At 37.9% G+C, this 18,522-nt stretch overlaps 2 protein-coding genes and 1 long non-coding RNA gene across 13 annotated transcripts; 2 read left to right on the top strand and 1 right to left on the bottom strand.

The window, feature by feature from the left end:
• Nucleotides 1-1,454: 1,454 nt before the first annotated feature.
• On the top strand, nucleotides 1,455-2,819 carry LOC122059143 (putative disease resistance protein RGA3). The gene has a single exon (XM_042621855.1). It carries the CDS (start codon nucleotides 1,455-1,457, stop codon nucleotides 2,817-2,819), a length of 1,365 nt encoding a protein of 454 aa, XP_042477789.1.
• On the top strand, nucleotides 2,390-9,370 carry LOC122079225 (putative disease resistance protein At3g14460). Of its 11 annotated transcripts, none has more exons than XM_042645591.1 (8): nucleotides 2,390-4,922; nucleotides 5,037-5,164; nucleotides 5,251-5,779; nucleotides 6,408-6,478; nucleotides 6,569-6,631; nucleotides 6,880-7,450; nucleotides 7,791-8,080; nucleotides 8,597-8,804. In XM_042645591.1, the coding sequence occupies exon 1, from the start codon at nucleotides 3,110-3,112 to the stop codon at nucleotides 4,556-4,558; it is 1,449 nt and encodes a 482-aa protein (XP_042501525.1). In that variant the 5' UTR covers nucleotides 2,390-3,109; the 3' UTR covers nucleotides 4,559-4,922; nucleotides 5,037-5,164; nucleotides 5,251-5,779; nucleotides 6,408-6,478; nucleotides 6,569-6,631; nucleotides 6,880-7,450; nucleotides 7,791-8,080; nucleotides 8,597-8,804. The 11 variants fall into 11 exon arrangements, with proteins under 11 accessions (XP_042501525.1, XP_042501491.1, XP_042501499.1 ...); XM_042645557.1 differs by having other exon boundaries at nucleotides 6,408-6,631; nucleotides 6,880-6,967; nucleotides 7,083-7,450; XM_042645565.1 differs by having other exon boundaries at nucleotides 6,408-6,693; nucleotides 6,880-6,967; nucleotides 7,083-7,450.
• Nucleotides 9,371-10,184: 814 nt separating this feature from the next.
• On the bottom strand, nucleotides 10,185-17,799 carry LOC122078882. Its single transcript, XR_006140219.1, has 2 exons — nucleotides 17,730-17,799; nucleotides 10,185-12,329 (listed from the first exon to the last, which is right to left on the bottom strand). It is a non-coding gene; the product is annotated as an uncharacterized LOC122078882 (long non-coding RNA).
• Nucleotides 17,800-18,522: the final 723 nt, after the last annotated feature.

Raw genomic sequence — 18,522 nt, 5'->3', positions numbered from 1 at the left:
ACGGTACTTCCCTTGCTCGGGTGTCAATTCTAGGCCCGCACCGATAAGCCCGACCAATTATTGCGTATAGATTAAGAAGGTTTTCAATGGAAAAAGCTTGTCAGCTTGAATACTTTGACTATTGTGTACAAGTTAAGAAGGCTCGTTTAGAGCACGTTTAATGCCTATTTAGGGATAAATACGTTCGTAGCCCATCTAAGGCCCATTTATGACAACCCGATTATAACTCGAGATCAACCGGCCTGATTATAAATCATACCATGTTCGCCTTAACTAAGCCTATTTAGCTAAACTGGCGTTCTCGATGCAACCCTAAAATTTGGCCTAGCTCGACTAAACCCAACCAAGACCGGCCCATCCCGACCGGTTGACACCCCTACCCCCTACTACGTAGTCTTCCATTGTCCTAAATTTCCAAAGATCTAGTTTATGAACAAAAATATAGAAAACCCTGTTGACCAGTCGAAGAAATGAAATCTAGAAGGATATTTTTTGAAAACTAAAACCTAGGTGGGTCTTTGCGAACCAAGACGAAAAGATGAATTATTCCATTTCTTTGATTGCCACTAGTAGCTGCAACCAAGGTAGCAGCCAAACTTATCACTTGCAAACTCTACTTAGGTTAAAATTTTACGCATTAGGAAGATCTACTTATCCATAAAATTTTGGTTCCATCCGATCTGCTGATCGAGTACTTGATTAACTCACCAACTTCTCTTCTTCCAAATGGTATTTTCTAGGGTCCCACACATTGAATTTGAGTAGTTTTTCCTAGAGCAAGAGATCTATACTATTTTTAACATGAACGAGTGTTAAGTTTGTCTCGAATTCTTGACCCGTTTTGAAGATTGACCCGATCCGACATATTTTGGTGGCGACCCGAATGGGAATTTTTCTGAGATCTGTGATGGAAGCAGAGGGCTTGGGCCGATAGGCCCAAGCCCGGAGCCCATCACTGATCTCGTATCTCGTATGGGGGTGTGGGGGCGTAGCCCCCGCGGTATGGTTCGACCGGATCGACCGCGACCCGATGGGTCGAACCGTTATTTGGCGTATATATATATAATGTACTGTTGCTTGTTGAGAGTCATTGTATTCTAGGGTTTTCACGAAGCTAGGGTTTCAGGGCGAGTTCTTCCTCGCCGCTGTTAGGGTGTAATCCTTCTTCTGCATAGTGGATCATCTTCTTCTTCGCCCGAGGACGTAGCACACCACCCTGGTGTGTGAACCTCGTTAAATCTCTGTGTCGTACGGATCTATTATCTTTCTTTATTCGTGTTTCTTGGTGTTTGATCTAACAACGAGAAGCAAGAGATTGATACTTATTTTCTTTTAAGAAAGCGAAGTAAGAGACCAATACATACTTTATCATGGTCGGGAAGCAAAAGGTCCTTCTTGTTACAACTTGGGTTTCTTTCTTGAAGCAAGGAATAAGCCAACACCCCCTTTATAACATGAATGGAGAAGCAAGAAGAAGGATCACTCCTCACTCATTACCTCAACCCTCTAACCCAAATCCTTCTCTGCATCCACCAAGGATGGCTTCTGCTCTTGTTTCCAGTGTCCTACAACAATTGGCCACCATCATCCAAAAGGAGATCCAACAAGAGGTACGACTGGTCACTGGTGTGGAAAAGGACATCAATGACCTCTCCACTACTTTTGAAACAATCCAGGCTGTGCTTAAGGATGCTGAAGAGAGGCAATTCAAGGATGCATCAGTGCAGCTTTGGTTACACAATCTGAAAGATGTAGCCTATGATATTGATGATGTTTTGGATGAGTGGAACACATCAATTCTTCTCAAATCTGATCCACAAATAGATGATGATGGAGTACTTGATGCTGCTCCTCGTCCTCGTGTCAGTCTCTTTAAGAAGGTATGTCCTCGCAACTTGTTTTCTCCTTGCTGCTGTTGTTTCAAGCAAATTGGTTTACGACATGACATTGGTCATAAGATAAAGGAGATAAAAGAAAGACTAGATAAGATTGCAAGGGAGAAAAATAATTTTGGTTTTAGTGGAACTGCTAGAACTGAAAATATAGATCATGAGTCAGGAAGGAGGAGACTAGAAACTAGCTCCTTAGTTGATGTCAATGATGTTTTTGGTCGTGATATGGATAGAGAAGTCATGATTAGCAAGTTGCTAAGCGAGGGCAGTCAACAAGTTGTGGTTTCTGGAGTCCCCATCATCTCCATTGTGGGTATGGGAGGTATGGGCAAAACCACCCTTGCCCAATTTGTGTTCAATGATGAGAGGGTGAAGAACCATTTTAATAAGAGAATGTGGATATATGTGTCTCAATCTTTTAATAGAGTAAAGATTGCAATGCATATTATTAGAGAAATTGGTGGGAACATTGTCACCCAAGGCGATGAGATCACATGGGAAGATGTTCATCGTCAATTAACTAGTTCTGTTGAGGGAAAACATTTTTTGCTCATTCTAGACGATGTTTGGAATGAAGATCCTATGCAGTGGGATCCATTGAGGTTTTCTCTCAAACATGGTTCTAAAAAAAGTAGAATCATTGTCACAACACGCAACGAGAGGGTTGCCAACATGATGGGTATGACATATGTCCATAGATTAAGAATAATGTCTGAGCAAGCTTGTTGGTCATTGTTGACACATTATGCCTTTGTTGGAAGGGAAGAAGAAGAGTGTGAGAAATTGAAAGAAATTGGTATGGAACTGGCAAAGAAGTGTAAGGGATTGCCTCTTTCGGCAAAGACTTTAGGTAGTCTTTTGCGCTTCAAAGAGTCAAAACAGGATTGGCAATATGTGTTAAAAAGTGATTTATGGAAGGTTGTATAATCTGTTGATAAACCAGTCTTACCGGCTCTATTACTAAGCTATAATGATTTGCCCTCTCATTTAAAACAATGCTTTACATATTGTTCTCTCATCCCAAGAGGTTATTATATTAACAGATTACCTACAATTGGAATGTGGATGGCACAAAGCTTTCTTAACGACAGCTTGGAGGCAACCAGTGAAGATTTGATGAGAGTAGGTGATGAGTACTTCAATAATTTGGTCATGCGCTCATTTTTTCAAAAAGACATCATAAAATCTAGAGGAATCAGAAGTGAAAACTTTACCAAATGCATGATGTTGTCTATGATTTTGCAAAATCCCTTGTAGAGAATGAATGCTTTAATTTGACAGTTAAAGATACTAATGCTCAGGAATTTAATATTAGAAAAGCCCGTCATTTATGTCTATCAATAGAAGAGATACAAACAGTTCCTTCTTTCATTTACAAGGCAAAGAAACTGCGCACTCTTAAAATCTATGGACATATTCCTTCAGTTTCTTCTGAGTTATTTAATCATTTTACATGTTTGAGGACACTAAAATTAGGTGGTACTTACCTTGAAGAGCTTCCAAATGAGATAGAAAAGTTGATACATCTAAGGTACCTTCACTTGTGCGCTGCAAGGTTTAGAGAACTACCTGAAACTATGACTAGTCTGTACAATTTGCGAACTTTAGACCTTGGTGGATGCAATAATCTTTGTAAACTACCTGAAGGGTTTGGGAGATTGGTCAATTTAGTAGAACTTGAGTTGACAGAATGTCGCCAACTAAGTTACTTACCAAAAGGAATTGTGAGATTAAGCAAACTGTGTCATTTGTCAGACTTCATTATTGGTGGGGTGGATAGAGGAGGATGTATGATTGGAGAATTGAAAGATCTCAACTTCCTCAAAGGTCCTCTAAAGATAATAGGTTTGGGGAGAGTGGAAAATGGAAATGAGGCTAAGATGGCATGTTTGAAGAATAAGCAACACCTTCGTGCTTTGTATTTCTTTTTTAATCAATATACAGGTGTTTCATGGGTTGATGAGGATGTTGATGATGTAGAAGGAGAAAAAGAAGAAGAAAAAGAAGAAGAAGAAGAAGTCGTCAATGGAGAAGGTAAAACAGAAGAAGTAGAACAAGAAGTTGATGGAGGAGATATGTTGTCGAGGAGGATGGAGGATGTGCTGGAATGTCTCCTACCACATCCAAACATTGAGAAACTAATAATTGATGATTACCCTGGTGTTGTGTTCCCCAGTTGGTTAGGTAGTCATGCAGATTACATGATTTTCGTCAATTTGGTTTTCTTGGAACTACGTTGGTGCAGGAAGTGTAAACAATTGCCTCCGACTCTAGGGAAACTACCATCCCTTGAAACCCTTGTAATAGGAGGAATGGATAAGGTGAAATTCATGGATGTTGGGTTTTTTGCAATCAATGGTGCTTCAACAAGTGACCATGGTGGGGTTGACACAATATTCCCCAAGTTGAAAGTGTTTTTTTTGGGTTTGATGAAGAATTTGGAGGAGTGGGATGTGAGAGTACAGGAAGAACATGTGAAACAAATCATCTTTATGCCGTGTCTCCAGTATCTTTTTCTTGGTGGATTGCCCAAGTTAAGGTCATTTCCACAAATCCTTACCCAGACTACATCTCTGAGGAAATTGTTCATATGGGACTGTCCAAATTTGAATTGGATTCCATCATCTCCATCTTCCCATCTTCCTTTCTACACATTGAGGAGTTGATTTTAAAAGAGAAAGCAGGTTCATTTTCAAAGTCATTACTACAAAACAACCACATGTTTCTCCCTAAGCTGAAGTTGCTGCGGGTGAGACAATCACCTTACTCATCGTTGCCTGAAGGCTTAGGGCAACTCGCATCACTTGAGATTCTGGATATCAGAACATGTTTTAAGATCAAGTCAATACCTGATGGGGAGTTGCAGCATCTCACCGCACTCCAAGAGTTGACAATCATGAGGTGTCCTGCCTTGAGGCAAAGTTGCCAAAAGAATATAGGAGAGGATTGGAGCAAGATTTCTCACATCCCACAGATCTTCATTGATGGCTAGAAGATCAAATGAGGAGCAGCTTCAGAGAGTGAACAAAAGTAAGTACAATCTGTTGGTTAATTTTTCCTCTTTTTGTTTACCAGTTTTAGATGATCGAGAGAATCTAACCTCTTCAATTCCTCCATGGGAATCTCAATGTGCCCCATTACCAGAGCTCAAACTCAAAATAACCATCTCCCATTTGATGAAATGGAGATTGAATTCCCAAAAATCCAGGAGTGACGACGACAAATTCATGAGCAATTCCACAGGAATTTCACTTCCAGATATTTCTTCCCAGGTCCATTGATTACCTGATTAATTGTTTGATTTTTTCTTTATTTGTTTTTGGATCTTGTTTCTGATCAATTAGTAGTGGTTAATTAGGGATTTTAGGTTCAACATACCAGAGAACTCGAATGCTCAATACCTAATGCTTAGAACATCAGAGCCGATGTAGAAGGGAAACGAACTTGGCCTCTTCCTTCGCCACCGTGCTCCAGGCATGTCTCTAATAAACGTACCTTTTCTTTTCAGTGCCTACTTGTGTGTTAAGGTCCTCCCATTTTGATTCTAAAAAAATCTACAAACATAAGAGAGAGTACATGGTTAGGATGGTCTGATAAACTGAATTTTGTACTTGATTTCAATTGTGGTTCTCATCTAATGATTGTTCTATACTGATCACTAATGTTTTTGAACTTCAAGTTTCTATCAATTTTTTCTTATATGGTTTTCTTTCATGTTTCAAGGCATCAATATTTTGAATGCACATGGTATAAGTATAATAGACAGCTACTTGTTGTGCTGGACAAGGAATGCACCTTAGAGGAGCTGCCCTTCAGAAGACAGAAAATGCAAATTGGAGTCCAAGTCCTTGTCGCTGATCCCTGGGAACCTGAAAATTTTATCAAAGGTAATTTGATGGATCTTTTGTAATAGTGTCGCAGTGGAAAATATAAGATGAATTATGAGCTGCTATAAACTAAATTTAAACCTCTGAGGGGTTCTGGAAGGAACTTTCACTTCTGGGAGTATTAACTGAAATTGTTATGGTTACAGGAGCTTATAAATAGATTAAATGATCACCTTTTGCTTCTTATTGATTCAATTCTTATGTCCACGATCTGTTTCCGAAAGTGGAACTTACCAAAACTGGTGACAAACATGGTTCATGTTATGGATGGATTGCTTTGTAGTTGGATTTACATTTAATCCAGCTTCAAATGTTTTCTGTAATGCTATATATTTTGCCATTGTGTGGGTGTATCTTGGTGGTTTTTTGTGTATAGGGTCAATATTTGGGTATTCTACGTACTGAAGTTTAAATTTGACATATATGTTAAACAACTCAAGTGTGGTAAATTTATTAAAATCCATCTCCTCTGCATATTGGCAAAATGTATCTTATTATTTTTGGAAGATTTATAACATTATCTGTTCTTTGAATGAATTTTCATCTTCAATATGCTACTTTAGGTTTCCAACATTTTCTGATAGGGAAGGAGAGGAAACATCTGATTCGTCGCTTCTTGGGCTTGCAGACGAAAACATGGAGGAGCATGTTGCTGATGATGATGTGATCCTGATAAAAGGGACCAAAACCACAACTGCAGTCAGTGACTTATTGTATTTAATTATATTTTTAGTCTTCTGAACCAGGGTAACCAGGATCCTTTCTTTGCATGGAATTCAAATTGGACAGGCTGGAGCTCAGCTCTAGTCTACAAGCAATGGAAGTTTTGAAGCCCATGCTCAGCCATTTGGGGTATTTCCAATTGCTTTATGCTTCAGTCACAAAAATATCTTTAAACTGAAGTCATATTCACTGTGAGTGGATTTAATTCTATAGTCTTGTTCTTGTAACCTCTGTTTTTATGACTAGTCATGGGGCTATATCATTCTCATGTTTGTGCCTGCAAACTTGATTACATGCTCTTTTACTTAAAAACATAGACAATTTGACTAGTTTGATTCTTCTCGACTTCGTTAATTACTTTATATACTTGTTTTCAGGCCTGCTTGATCTGCAGAGGTGCAAATGAATACTTGCTTGATGATACGCTTTAGTATTTTTAAGAGAACACTTAAAGAGTCTAAAGTGGTAGAGACCCACACTTGTTGATCTTTCTTTTTCTGTTTTAACCTTTTAAAATCCTCATTTTGCTGATTATTATTCATTTCCTCTTACATTCTTGGTTTGAATTTAATTATGGAAGTTATTCATAATGCGGGGTTCCTGGAATAGCAGACTAGATACAAATATATTTGCAACATGGCTGGTTAGATAGGGCTGAAATTATGTTCATAGGTAGGGCCTGAAGGTCCCCTGAGATCACATGTCAAATTTCAGCTCAAACAGAGTTTGCCAAGTGGGAAGTAGCAAAACAAAGTAATGAGAATTTTGGAGAGATCAATCCAATGGTGGTTTGCTAGAAGCTGTGCATGGACATACACAGGGACACATACAAGACACGGGAGGCCATTAAATTTGACATCTGGCTAATCAAGTCAATTTCCTCTTTGTCCAATGGTCAGAATGGCCACATCTCCATTGTATGTGGCACAAATATGTGTGCTAGACCAGGTAATTTGTTTCTAATCTTACAGACCAGGGGACTGTTTTTGGAAGTTTTTTTATGAACTTCGTTTTCTGAGCTAAAATCCTCCTACACCTTACAAAATGAGTGTCTCGTGGTCGGGATTTATGTTGCAACATTCCAATATTGGTTTCCAGATATTTCCTAGATTGAATTTCATGTGGAAATTGAACATTTCTTTCTTGTGGAGTGTGCCAACAGTCTTGTAAATGTTTCAAAATGAAATCAGAATATATTTCTTCAGAATGTTTGTCCATCATTTTTGGGAGTTAGTCCTTTTATTCCTGTTTCTTATTTTTCTTTTTGACATAAATTGGGGCAATACAGGTAGTTGCTGGTGTCTGGGCATTTTATAGGGTGCTTTGTCTGTGTACTTGGGAGCGTCTTGCTACAACAATTTGCAGCTGCAGAGTTCTCTGAATCACTTCTGATTATTCCAAAGGTCTTCACTCTTCGGCGAATGCTGCAAAGGATGCAACTGAGTTGGTTGCAAACTTTGGGTATTCTTGTCTTCTCAGTTTATTTCCTATTCCATTGTCTCAACTCTGTTTAGACCAGTTGCTTAAGACAGAGGGTGGATTTTGTCCTGGGAAGTTGACTCTCGATGCCTCAATATGGTGAGTGTGCGATGTTCCATACTGCCTATCATGCTTGATTGTCCACTTTGTGAATATACACTTTCTTCCATCTGCTCTCTAAAAATTCTGTAGCTTTGAGTTACACATACTTGTGACTATAGTTGACAGTAGCCACATGAAAAGAAAAGCATGAAATTTTACCTCAAGTAGGACAATGGTTGGAAGGGAAATGATTTTAGCACAAAACTAAAATGGTAACTTTTTATAATGATTCTGTAACTCACTCCAAAATATTCCAAATCTGGTTTTTAAAAGTTTACTTTCCAACCAAATCCCTTGGATTTGAAAAGGAAAATAAATTTTAATTTGAAAAGTATAATTACTTCCCTCCCCTACATTTGAATAGTAAGATGTATGTTCTACCCAATCACTAAAACAACAACCAAAGCCTTATCCCAACTTAATAGGGTCGGCTATGTTCTACCCAATCACTCTTCCAGTATTATTGATTGCTTTGAGCTCCTTAATTTTTCACGCTTCATTTTTATATTGCAGCATAGGGTTAGACCTTTACAGGGGAACCATCCACAAGAACTTAGAAGCAGGGGTTATCGAGCTGGCAGTGAGCAAAGGAAAATTTTACTGGTAGAGACAGAAAGACTTGGTAGGATGTCAATTTGGGTGAAATTATAGTTATTGGTTCTCTTCGTGATATGTATTCATTTTGTGAATTATGTTCTGTTACGAATTTGCGTAAAGACAACATGATCAAGGTTGTCAAAGCTGGACGTGGAAATGCATTCGTAACCTGGACTCTCTCGTTCTTCCAGTTTCCTTCAATTCTGTAAATTAGTTATCTGGACTCGTCACTCTTAGGGAGGGATTCAGATAGAAACGATTCAACAACCTTTCCTTTCACCCACACACAACTGGTGAAATTTGGCCTTTGATTGAAGAAGAGAAGTCAATTCCTCAATTGCTAAAAGGAACGGGACCCTACATCCCTTGGACTCTACAACAGCAATGGTGGTATTGTAAAGCCTTCTTAGACAGCTTGACATGGACTGTGACACACTGTTTCGGCGAGGCTAATTTTGTTGCAGACAAGTTGGCAAAGCATTCCGCTGCAACCTGGTCCACTACTATCTGGGACACCCCTCCTCCATTTATTTTTCAAAATCTGACATGGGATGCTCAACAGAGGCCTAGGTTAAGATTCTCATAACTCTGCCATGGTTTTCTTTTGATTGGGTTGTTAAATCTACTGATGGCCATGCCAAAGGTGGAATAACAGCTCAATGGCGTTTTAATCTCAAAATCTTTCATTCCATTTAATAAATTTCACTTGCTGATTCTTAGCAAAAAAATATATATATATATATATATATATATGAACGTGGAAATGGAAAGTAGGACTCCCAAGTTTCAATCCCTAAGACAACAAAAGTTACAGTTTTGCTGAGTATGTGCATGATTTGGTGCTGTGAAACTGATGAATCTCACAATTTTAGTATATCCCTGCATCATTTGTGCAAAAGAGAACAGTACTGAACATACTCCAAAGCTCTTCTAGGCTCTCCTTTACAAAAAATGAGAATACTGAAGCTCTTTAATATCAAGAAAATACATCTTCAATGGTCCTTAAGAAGAGAGAACCTGTATGAAAGTTCACTTTTACTTTAACATTCCCTTTTTATTTTCCAACTAGAAGGCAGTCTTTGCCCTGCATTGGCTTTCTTTCTTGGAAGAAGTTCAAAAACAAAACCTGATGGAATGATTTGTTCTCAGAAAAGCATAGTTCAAAATTTCGGTTAGTGAAATTCTGCTAGTTTGGACATGCCCCAGACGAAACAGGACGCAAAAATACATTGTTTTTGTCTAAATTAGTCCCCGAAATTGTCAAGAAAAACTGACATAAAAATACTTTTTTTTGGGTCAAAACTTCACTAATTTGGATCATTTCAATTTGATCAAACAAGACCGAAATACAAATTTAATTGCAAAATTGCAGTCATGTCACATCGGGAGAGAAATCCTCTGTAGCCTATGGTAATGTCATGAAATCCCCAGTGGAATTGGACATTTTCTGAGTGGTGGGCATGATGTGCTTCATTGCATCTAAAACCATGCACGAGACCAATGGTGTTTGGGCATAAATATTGAGCGATTATAGTTGCAGAATACAAATATTATTATGTGTACACTGTAGCCCTGTCTAATACCTGTCCTCTTGAACAAGGAAGAACATCCAATCCCTATTGATATTGCTAATATCATACAAGATAACAAATATTTGATAACCTTCCTCACATCATGTTTTTTCACTCATTTTTTTAAGGGAGAACAGAAACATGGCCGACCCCTTCTCTAGGAGCGTACTTCCAACGCCTAAAAATGCCTTGGGCTGTGTGCGACTGTCTTGGACTCCATATCAAAATGTATCTGATCGTTGAATACGTACTGGACATTATGTTGCATCACATAGAAGCTCAATCCTAGGCAAGTCGGCCTGCTTTCACTTTCCGGATTTCTGATTTATGTAAATCAGATTGCAAACGCTATGCTCGCTTCAATAAATAAGCTCTTCTACACCTAAGAAAAAAAAAAGCTTGAATAATATATATATATATATAGTTTTGTCACTTTGTGACTTTTTGACTGTGCCAATGGTTTTAAAAAATGTCATTTTTTAATAGTATAATTTCTCACAGTCTAACGAACCCTTTCATTTGTTATTATTTTAAACATTATCTTTTAAAATTTAATATCTATAATATGTTTAGTGGGTTTCAAACCTTTTCTCACTCGGTTTCTTAGGCCACATGTAGAGTGAGCGGGTCAAGTTTACGTACAAGAATATATGAGAACGATCTTGATCCGTAGATATAGAATCGATTTTCTCTCTCTTCATTTAATAGATTCTATAACCACAGATTAGGAGTGTATTAAAACATTCTTATATGTGAACCTGATCCGTTCACATATGTCGATTATCAATGAGTTGTGTATTTATATATATATATATATATATATATAGAGAGAGAGAGAGAGAGAGAGAGAGACCCTGATCCCTTCCATGGCTATTATGTCAGGAAAATGAAAAGTCACATGGAAGCATCCGGATAAGGGTAGCAACGTCTTTTCGAATCTATTTGTTTCTGGCCACTACCTAAAACGCATGCCAATGATTAAAAAAATAGTTTTTTCCTTTTATTATGGGAAATTATCCAGTATCACCCCTAAATTTGAAAATAACTTGACGTAACATGTGAAAATAAAAATAATGTCTAGTAGACCCCTCATTTTTTCAAAATTATATCTAAAAAACTCATTCCGTTAGGTTTAAGGAGTTAAGTGATGATGTCATCAGACATTTTTTCACTAAATGGCCAATTTACCTTTATGGGTATGTTAAGTTACTATAATGCCCTTCGTCCCCAATTAGTAAAGCAGAGATTGGAATATGACAATCCCTAAATTGACAACTACTGCTCTGATGAATATAACCTGTGGTCGCTTGCTCTGCTCTGCTCCGTTCATTTGCGAAGGCTACATGAAGAATTCCTAGAACTACCGTAAGAGACAACAAAATGAGCAAACCAGTACGGCCGAAAGGTGGCATAGATCTTCGATAACCACTTGCAGAACTAGGTGAAATCGAATAGGGATTTTCCAAGAACTGTTGCTATTGTCTTTGATGAAGAAGTGTCGGCATCATTTATTACTGCTAATGTGACTAAACAATTAAAGCTCTAACTCAGTCGAAACATGACAGTTCTTAAGGAAAGTTATCACCGATTTGAACTAGGGTTTGGCAAGGTCTCTAAGTCGAGATCTGAATTGAATAAAACTAATCCAATAGATTCTTAACAGTTATACGAATTGACTTCCAACTCCAGAGACATCTTGACTAGAGTTCCGCCATGAAATTTTTGGCAGGATCACATAAAACTTATGTTTGTTCTTGTTGGGATTTGTGGGTTTCTGTTGTTCATATGTTGAAGATCATCATGTATAAACCAGTGGGATTCATGGATTCTGTGGATTGCTATGTTGTACTATGGAGACAGAAGAGAAGAATCAAAACCGGAGATAGCGCAAGATTTTTGGGGCTCCAACTTATTGATTTCCTCTGTATATTTTCCAGCTCTTTTATAGAGCCAATAGATCCGTTGATAAACGGCTCTTTTCCAATCAACGGAATCGCCCCCAAATTTCTCCTTCTTGTGACCGTTATCACTCTTATAACCGTTGTCACAGTAATTCCATGATGAGGCCGAATGGCCACCTCACCAACATCTCCCACTTGGCCATTCTGGCCGAATTCACATTTTCCGTTCTCATTTTTAAGAACTAACATTATGAAAAATTCGAGGATCATGATGATATTTTCATTTCCGTTCCTAGATATCCGTTCCTATTTCTAGGAACGATCATGATATTTCAATTTCCGCTTTCATTTCCAGGGGCTCCATCATGACATTTCAATTTCCGCTCCCATTTTCAGGGCAATAACAAAACATTGTCATGATAAGGAACTTTAGTTCCTATTCCAAACTTAGAGATCTAAGTCCACTATTTATTCCGAACATATAGTTCAAATTCCATTTACATTCCCAATTTTCAGGAATTACTTTCACATTACAAGTTCCCATTTCCGGGAACATTCGTCATGACATTTCCAGGAACCATTTCCATTCCTATTTCCAGGAATTCCATTTCCATTCCTATTTCCAGGAATTATTTCCATTCCCATTTTCAAGAAACATTTTCATTCAATTTTCCATGAATAATATTCATAACGATTCCGAATATATATACAATTTTCAATTTTCCATGACAAGGAACATACAGTTCCAATTCTAGACTTAGACCGACCTAAGTCCCTTATATATTCCGAGCACTTAGTTTCAATTCCAGAATTAGATAACCTTAAGTCCGATTAAATTTACATGCTTAACATAAGCTTCCGCATGAATTCCCTTTGTGAGGGGATCAGCCCAATATCGCTCGTAGGTACATAGGTTACTTTAATTTCACCTTTTCCTACTATATCTCGAATATAGTGCCACTACATATTTCTATATGTTTCCCCTTCGAGTTATTACGGCTTGATTATCACAGAATATTTTCACTGGTCCATTTACAAGATCCAGCCCAAATTTATTTCCACTGGTCTAATTACAAGATCCAGCCCAAATTTATTTCCACTGGTACTCATGCAGTCTTATCTAGACTGCATGAGTACCATATTACAGGCAACATACTCAGCTTCCAGTTGGTGCCTAGCAACACACCCTTGTTTCTTGCTACCCCAAGAAACTATTGCACCTCTATATATAAACACATTACCAGAGGTGGACTTAGAGTCATCTCTATCACCTCCGAAGTCATTATCAGAGTATCCAATAACCTCAAGTTTTTCTGCTTGAAAACACAATTTCAAGTGTTTAGTTCCTTTAATATATTTCATAATCCTTTTCACAGCTTCCCAATGGGTAGAGCCAGGATTGCTTTGGTATCTACTTACCAAACAGACTGGATAGGCCAAATCCGGTCGTGTACACAACATTGCGTACAATAAACTACCTACTGCTTGAGCATAAGGTACATTCAACTTTTCCTGTCCTTCTTGAGGACATTGACTTTTTGATAAAGTCTTTCCCAATACTATTGGAGTTGAAGAGGGATTGCAACTCTGCATCCCGAATCTTTTCAATACAGAGTTCAAGTATTTTTCTTGACTCAAACACAATCTACGTTGTGTTCGGTCTCTAATGATTTGAATTCCTAGAATATAGGATGCTTTCCCCATATCCTTCATTTCAAATCTGTTACTAAGTTCGTACTTGGTTCTCTCCAAGTCATTTCCAGCTACTCCCACTCTTCAAAATATATATACAGTTATCCAATTTGACAACTTTGAATCCTAATTAAAGAATCATTTAATTACCATGAACATTAGGACAAAGTATATACCACCAATATACAATATTTTCCTGTCCCATTCCGAAAACCTTTAGGTTGTCGCATAAGTGTACAATTTCTTCCAACTCATCGTTGAGAAAAGCATTTTTGACATCCATTTGGAACAACTCTAAGTCCAGATGTTCAACAAGTGTCAAAAACAATCTAATAGAGGCAAATTTCCATACCGACAAATAAATATCCTGGTAGCTTATTCCTACCTTTCTGTGTATATCCTTTTGCAACTAACTAAGCCTCGAATTTATCAACAGACCCATCTTCTTTGTACACATTTCAAACTACCAGTGTAAGGTTTTTCATAAAAACAATTTCCTCTCACATGGCATTCCACCATTCACCTAATTCTCGTGATTTCATCACTTCACTATAGGTTACGGGATCGACTACTTCTTCCACATCTGTGTCAATTGTATAACAAGATGATTGATATAATTAAAGGTAATAGTCATCTAAATAAGTTGGGGGTACTCTATTTCTTTTACTCCCACTTACCCTCGGCTTCGGGTCTTGTCTTTGATGATCAACTTGATCTTCAAGAGCTTGGGATTCCTTGATAGAAAAAATTCTTGGTTCCTCTTGATGGTTAACATCGTAGTCATTGTCAATGACATGCAGGGGTTCTATATCCTCCTACAACGGTTCCTCTTCTAGTTTCTCTAGAAATTCCGCATCACGACTCTCAATTACCGCTTTTCAGGATGATAGAACATATCCCTTTGATCATTCAAGATATCATATGAACTTGCATCTGGTCGTTCTAGAATCCAACTCTTTCCTTTATGACACAGGCATTTGTACATGGGCTATTAATCCCTACTTCTTTAGATTTTCTAAGTTTGGTTTCCTGCCTTCCCCTAATTCATAAGGTTTAATCTAATCATGCAATAACATAAATCCATGGAAAAACACTCCATAATGTTGGGCTTTTCCGAAATCAAAGTTCTATATGTCAGCATAATTTCAGATCCCAACCACCTTCCATTGCATATTATCAATTTCAGATCTAATATCATAAATAATCCCATGCAAATGCACAAAAATAAAACTTTAAGCATAATCCACAAGATCCGTACAAAAATCGGATCGTCAGGCTCATTTTGCTTGAACAACCATAATAACTAAGCTTTTAAAAAAAAATTTCCAATACAAAGATTGCATTGATTTCCTGCCTTTTCCTGATGTCCAAAGTCATTTTGTCAACTTTTAGTAACATGTCGATTAACTCATTTTCGACATCAAAAAAAACTTAACTGGCATTGGAAGTCCATAAACTTAATTCCAATAAGTCAATTGGATGTTTTATTAAAGAATATGATCAATTTCTGACTTAACACTAAAGTCATTTGCATCAAGACATATTTCATGTCAAATCTTCCATTGATTCACTAGACAAACCTCCTCAATTCATTCACTAAAAATCCAATGGTAAATTCAATAACCAACAATGATCATTTACCAAAAAAAAATACTTAACATTACCCATCATTAACTTTGATATTTCCAATATCACGTGTAACGAACAATCTCCAAAAATTCCATTGAACATATTATCAATGAAAATGATGCAAGAAAAATAACATTTAAAAAAATTATTGCATAAATATATTATCATTGGCATACCAAGACCATGTGGTCTAACAATTGGTCCACTTGAATAAACTATCAAGTAAGTAATCACGTCATATGGTTCTAACAGATATCAAGTCCAGTCTAATCTCAATCATGACTGAGTATTTTTCCGCCATCACTATATATACAAAAATTTTCCCGCCAAACAAAAAACTATGGCTAGAGGTGATCAACCAAAATATAGTACATTCCCATAATAAGAGTCTACCTTGACTCAAAGTACGTTAATGTAAAATAATTGACAATCTATAAAGCCCATGGAGGTGGTGTCATGTAAATGACCCAGACAAACTTATCAAACCTTTAAGATATATACTCCATGAAATTTATGAATATACTTAAAAAACCAAAGGTCAAACTTTCCTTTTGGGTTGAATACTCCAGAAAATACATCAGAAACCTATTATGGGCTATAAGATCAATTTTAATAAGGTCCATGATCTCTAAAACAGACAACATATAACAAGAATGCATTCAACACATGAACTCTTAGAATACCGTATATTCACAATACCAAAACCCATTAACCAATAATGATAATAACATGATATTAAATTCAGAATTTCTATCCACAAACGACACCTTATGTAATTTTAGACAATATCTTGAATGCAATAACTCAATCGTGTGGATAAACATTAAAATATTGATTATAATAAAGTGCATCTCATATATTATAATGGCAGCATATTCAATATTATTTGAAAACAGAAGACAATAAAATATTAAATAAAATTGTGTGTGAGTGACATAACATATACGCCGATATGAAAGAACTAATAAAAAATTACACCACTATAATTGAATGATAAAATAATAAACTAACAAGACAAGCTAACTAATACACATATGACATCATATGGGTTCACTTATCACTATTATATTGGTTGTTGTTTATATAATATACTTACCTGGGAATGTAGTCACGATTACCATCGGGCACGATACCACTGTCGGCATCGGTATTGGCATCGGGAGGACGGAGGGATTGTGCTTCCTTTCCTTCTTTCAAAGGCGAGAGTCGCAATGCCACTTGAGTCCAAGTCCAGCACGCAAAACAGCCAAAAAACTTAATTGTAGACCATCGTCGGCGGTGGCATCCTTTCCATTGACGGAGCAATCGATCTGTAATAGAAGCGGACGACAGAGAAGACGAACTTTATTACGGTCATTGGCACAACAGTAGTGATTCCGACGTCAAGGGATCTGAGGGCGGAAGACTTGTGGGCCTGCAGATCGAGCGCTAAGACTATGAGGAAGTGAGCGGCGGCGTCTCTTGGGTCAAGCAGGAGAGCCTTGCCGGCTTGGTTGATGGCGTCCTCGGTGATGGAGGCGCAGCTATTATTTGCGGTAGGAGGATCAAGCAAGAGGAGGAGGAGATCGGGTAGCAGGTCTAAGGTGGAAGGGCGAATGGGCCGGCCGGCGGTAAGAGTAAGGTCATAACCTCCGCTGGTGGGATCGTACTCGTCGAAGTCGTCCGTATCGTCGCCGCATGTCGAATATGACATTGTTTACTCAGATCTGATCTCTGCATCTAGATCTCCTTGATGGGTTCAAGGACCCTTCAAGTGCGGCAGTGGTTGCTGATCTCCAAGAAGAACAAATGACCACAGGGGCATGGGTGAATATATCGGTTGCTGAACCCAGACGGGGTCGATCACTCCGGCGATCTTGATGTTTCAGACATGGTGGGTCCGAGGTCAGGACTTCCCCCTTATCCAGCAAAAAATTTCCACGAGCAAGGCTTCATGAGCAGTTGACCATCGCTGCTACTTTCTCCTCCTAGAGCAGGGCTCAGGGGAGCTTTCAGTTGCTTTAACAGCTCTGATACCATTGTTGTACTATGGAGACAGAAGAGAAGAATCAAAACCGGAGATAGCGCAAGATTTTTGGGGCTCCAACTTATTGATTTCCTCTGTATATTTTCCAGCTCTTTTATAGAGCCAATAGATCCGTTGATAAACGGCTCTTTTCCAATCAACGGAATCGCCCCCAAATTTCTCCTTCTTGTGACCGTTATCACTCTTATAACCGTTGTCACAGTAATTCCATGATGAGGCCGAATGGCCACCTCACCAACAGGGAAGGCACTCTTGAATGCAGTGAGAATTTCTCCATTATTTGGGAGAACCTCAGTGAAATTCCTTTATGGAGATTCTTGAAGAGGTTACTAAACATTTTAATGATTTTTATTTTTCTGGGATTTGTGATGAAGTGGAGAAATATTATGAGATGAATGCAAGTTTGAAGCATTATCATTTCAGCACTTCATGGGGATTCATTCATTCCTAGCTGCAGCTTTTATACTATCTAGCATTGTAAGAACCACTCGCCAGCTTCTGAGGAATTATTGAAGATTGTACAACTACAATACTGTATATATATCAGAACAGAATGTTGTTGTAATAAATATTTCGTTTCTAATTATTTTATGAGAAAGTTAAGTGAATGTGAAAGATATGTAATGTGGACTTGTGAAGTAGTAGTTGCTTCCAAAGGTTTGGGTTTGGGGTTAAAAGGGCAGAGATAAAATGAAAAGAGATTTACTAATTGGACTATGGTTTGAGTTGTGTTAAGGTGAGCATAAACCTCGCTGAACTCTTCTTTTACAGGACAAATTGCCTCGCCCAATTTTTCTAAATGTTCCTCTGTGTTCCCCATGATGTAACCCTCGATTAACAGCGCATCCTACCGGTCAATAAGAGTTGTGATTTATATAAAGAGAAAATCTTCTTGGCACCTCAGAAGGTGTCAATAGCTTGTGTAAACCCACATTCTCTTAAATCTTGTAAAGAAGGTGAAACTATTAATATTAGTATTGACAGAGAAAGGGAGAGATTGAAGCAGAGGATCAAGAGGGAGGG

Source organism: Macadamia integrifolia, chromosome 1 (genome assembly GCF_013358625.1).
Source record: "Macadamia integrifolia cultivar HAES 741 chromosome 1, SCU_Mint_v3, whole genome shotgun sequence".
In the NCBI taxonomy this organism is placed as follows: domain Eukaryota; kingdom Viridiplantae; phylum Streptophyta; class Magnoliopsida; order Proteales; family Proteaceae; genus Macadamia; species Macadamia integrifolia.
The sequence above is the reverse complement of the archived record's forward strand: the minus strand, read 5'-3'. Positions and strand labels throughout refer to the sequence as shown.

What these genes read in the sequence shown, in the direction of transcription:
- LOC122059143 (XM_042621855.1), top strand. Translation starts at nt 1,455, where the DNA reads ATGAATGGAGAAGCAAGAAGAAGGATCACTCCTCACTCATTACCTCAA.
- LOC122079225 (XM_042645514.1), top strand. Translation starts at nt 3,110, where the DNA reads ATGCATGATGTTGTCTATGATTTTGCAAAATCCCTTGTAGAGAATGAA.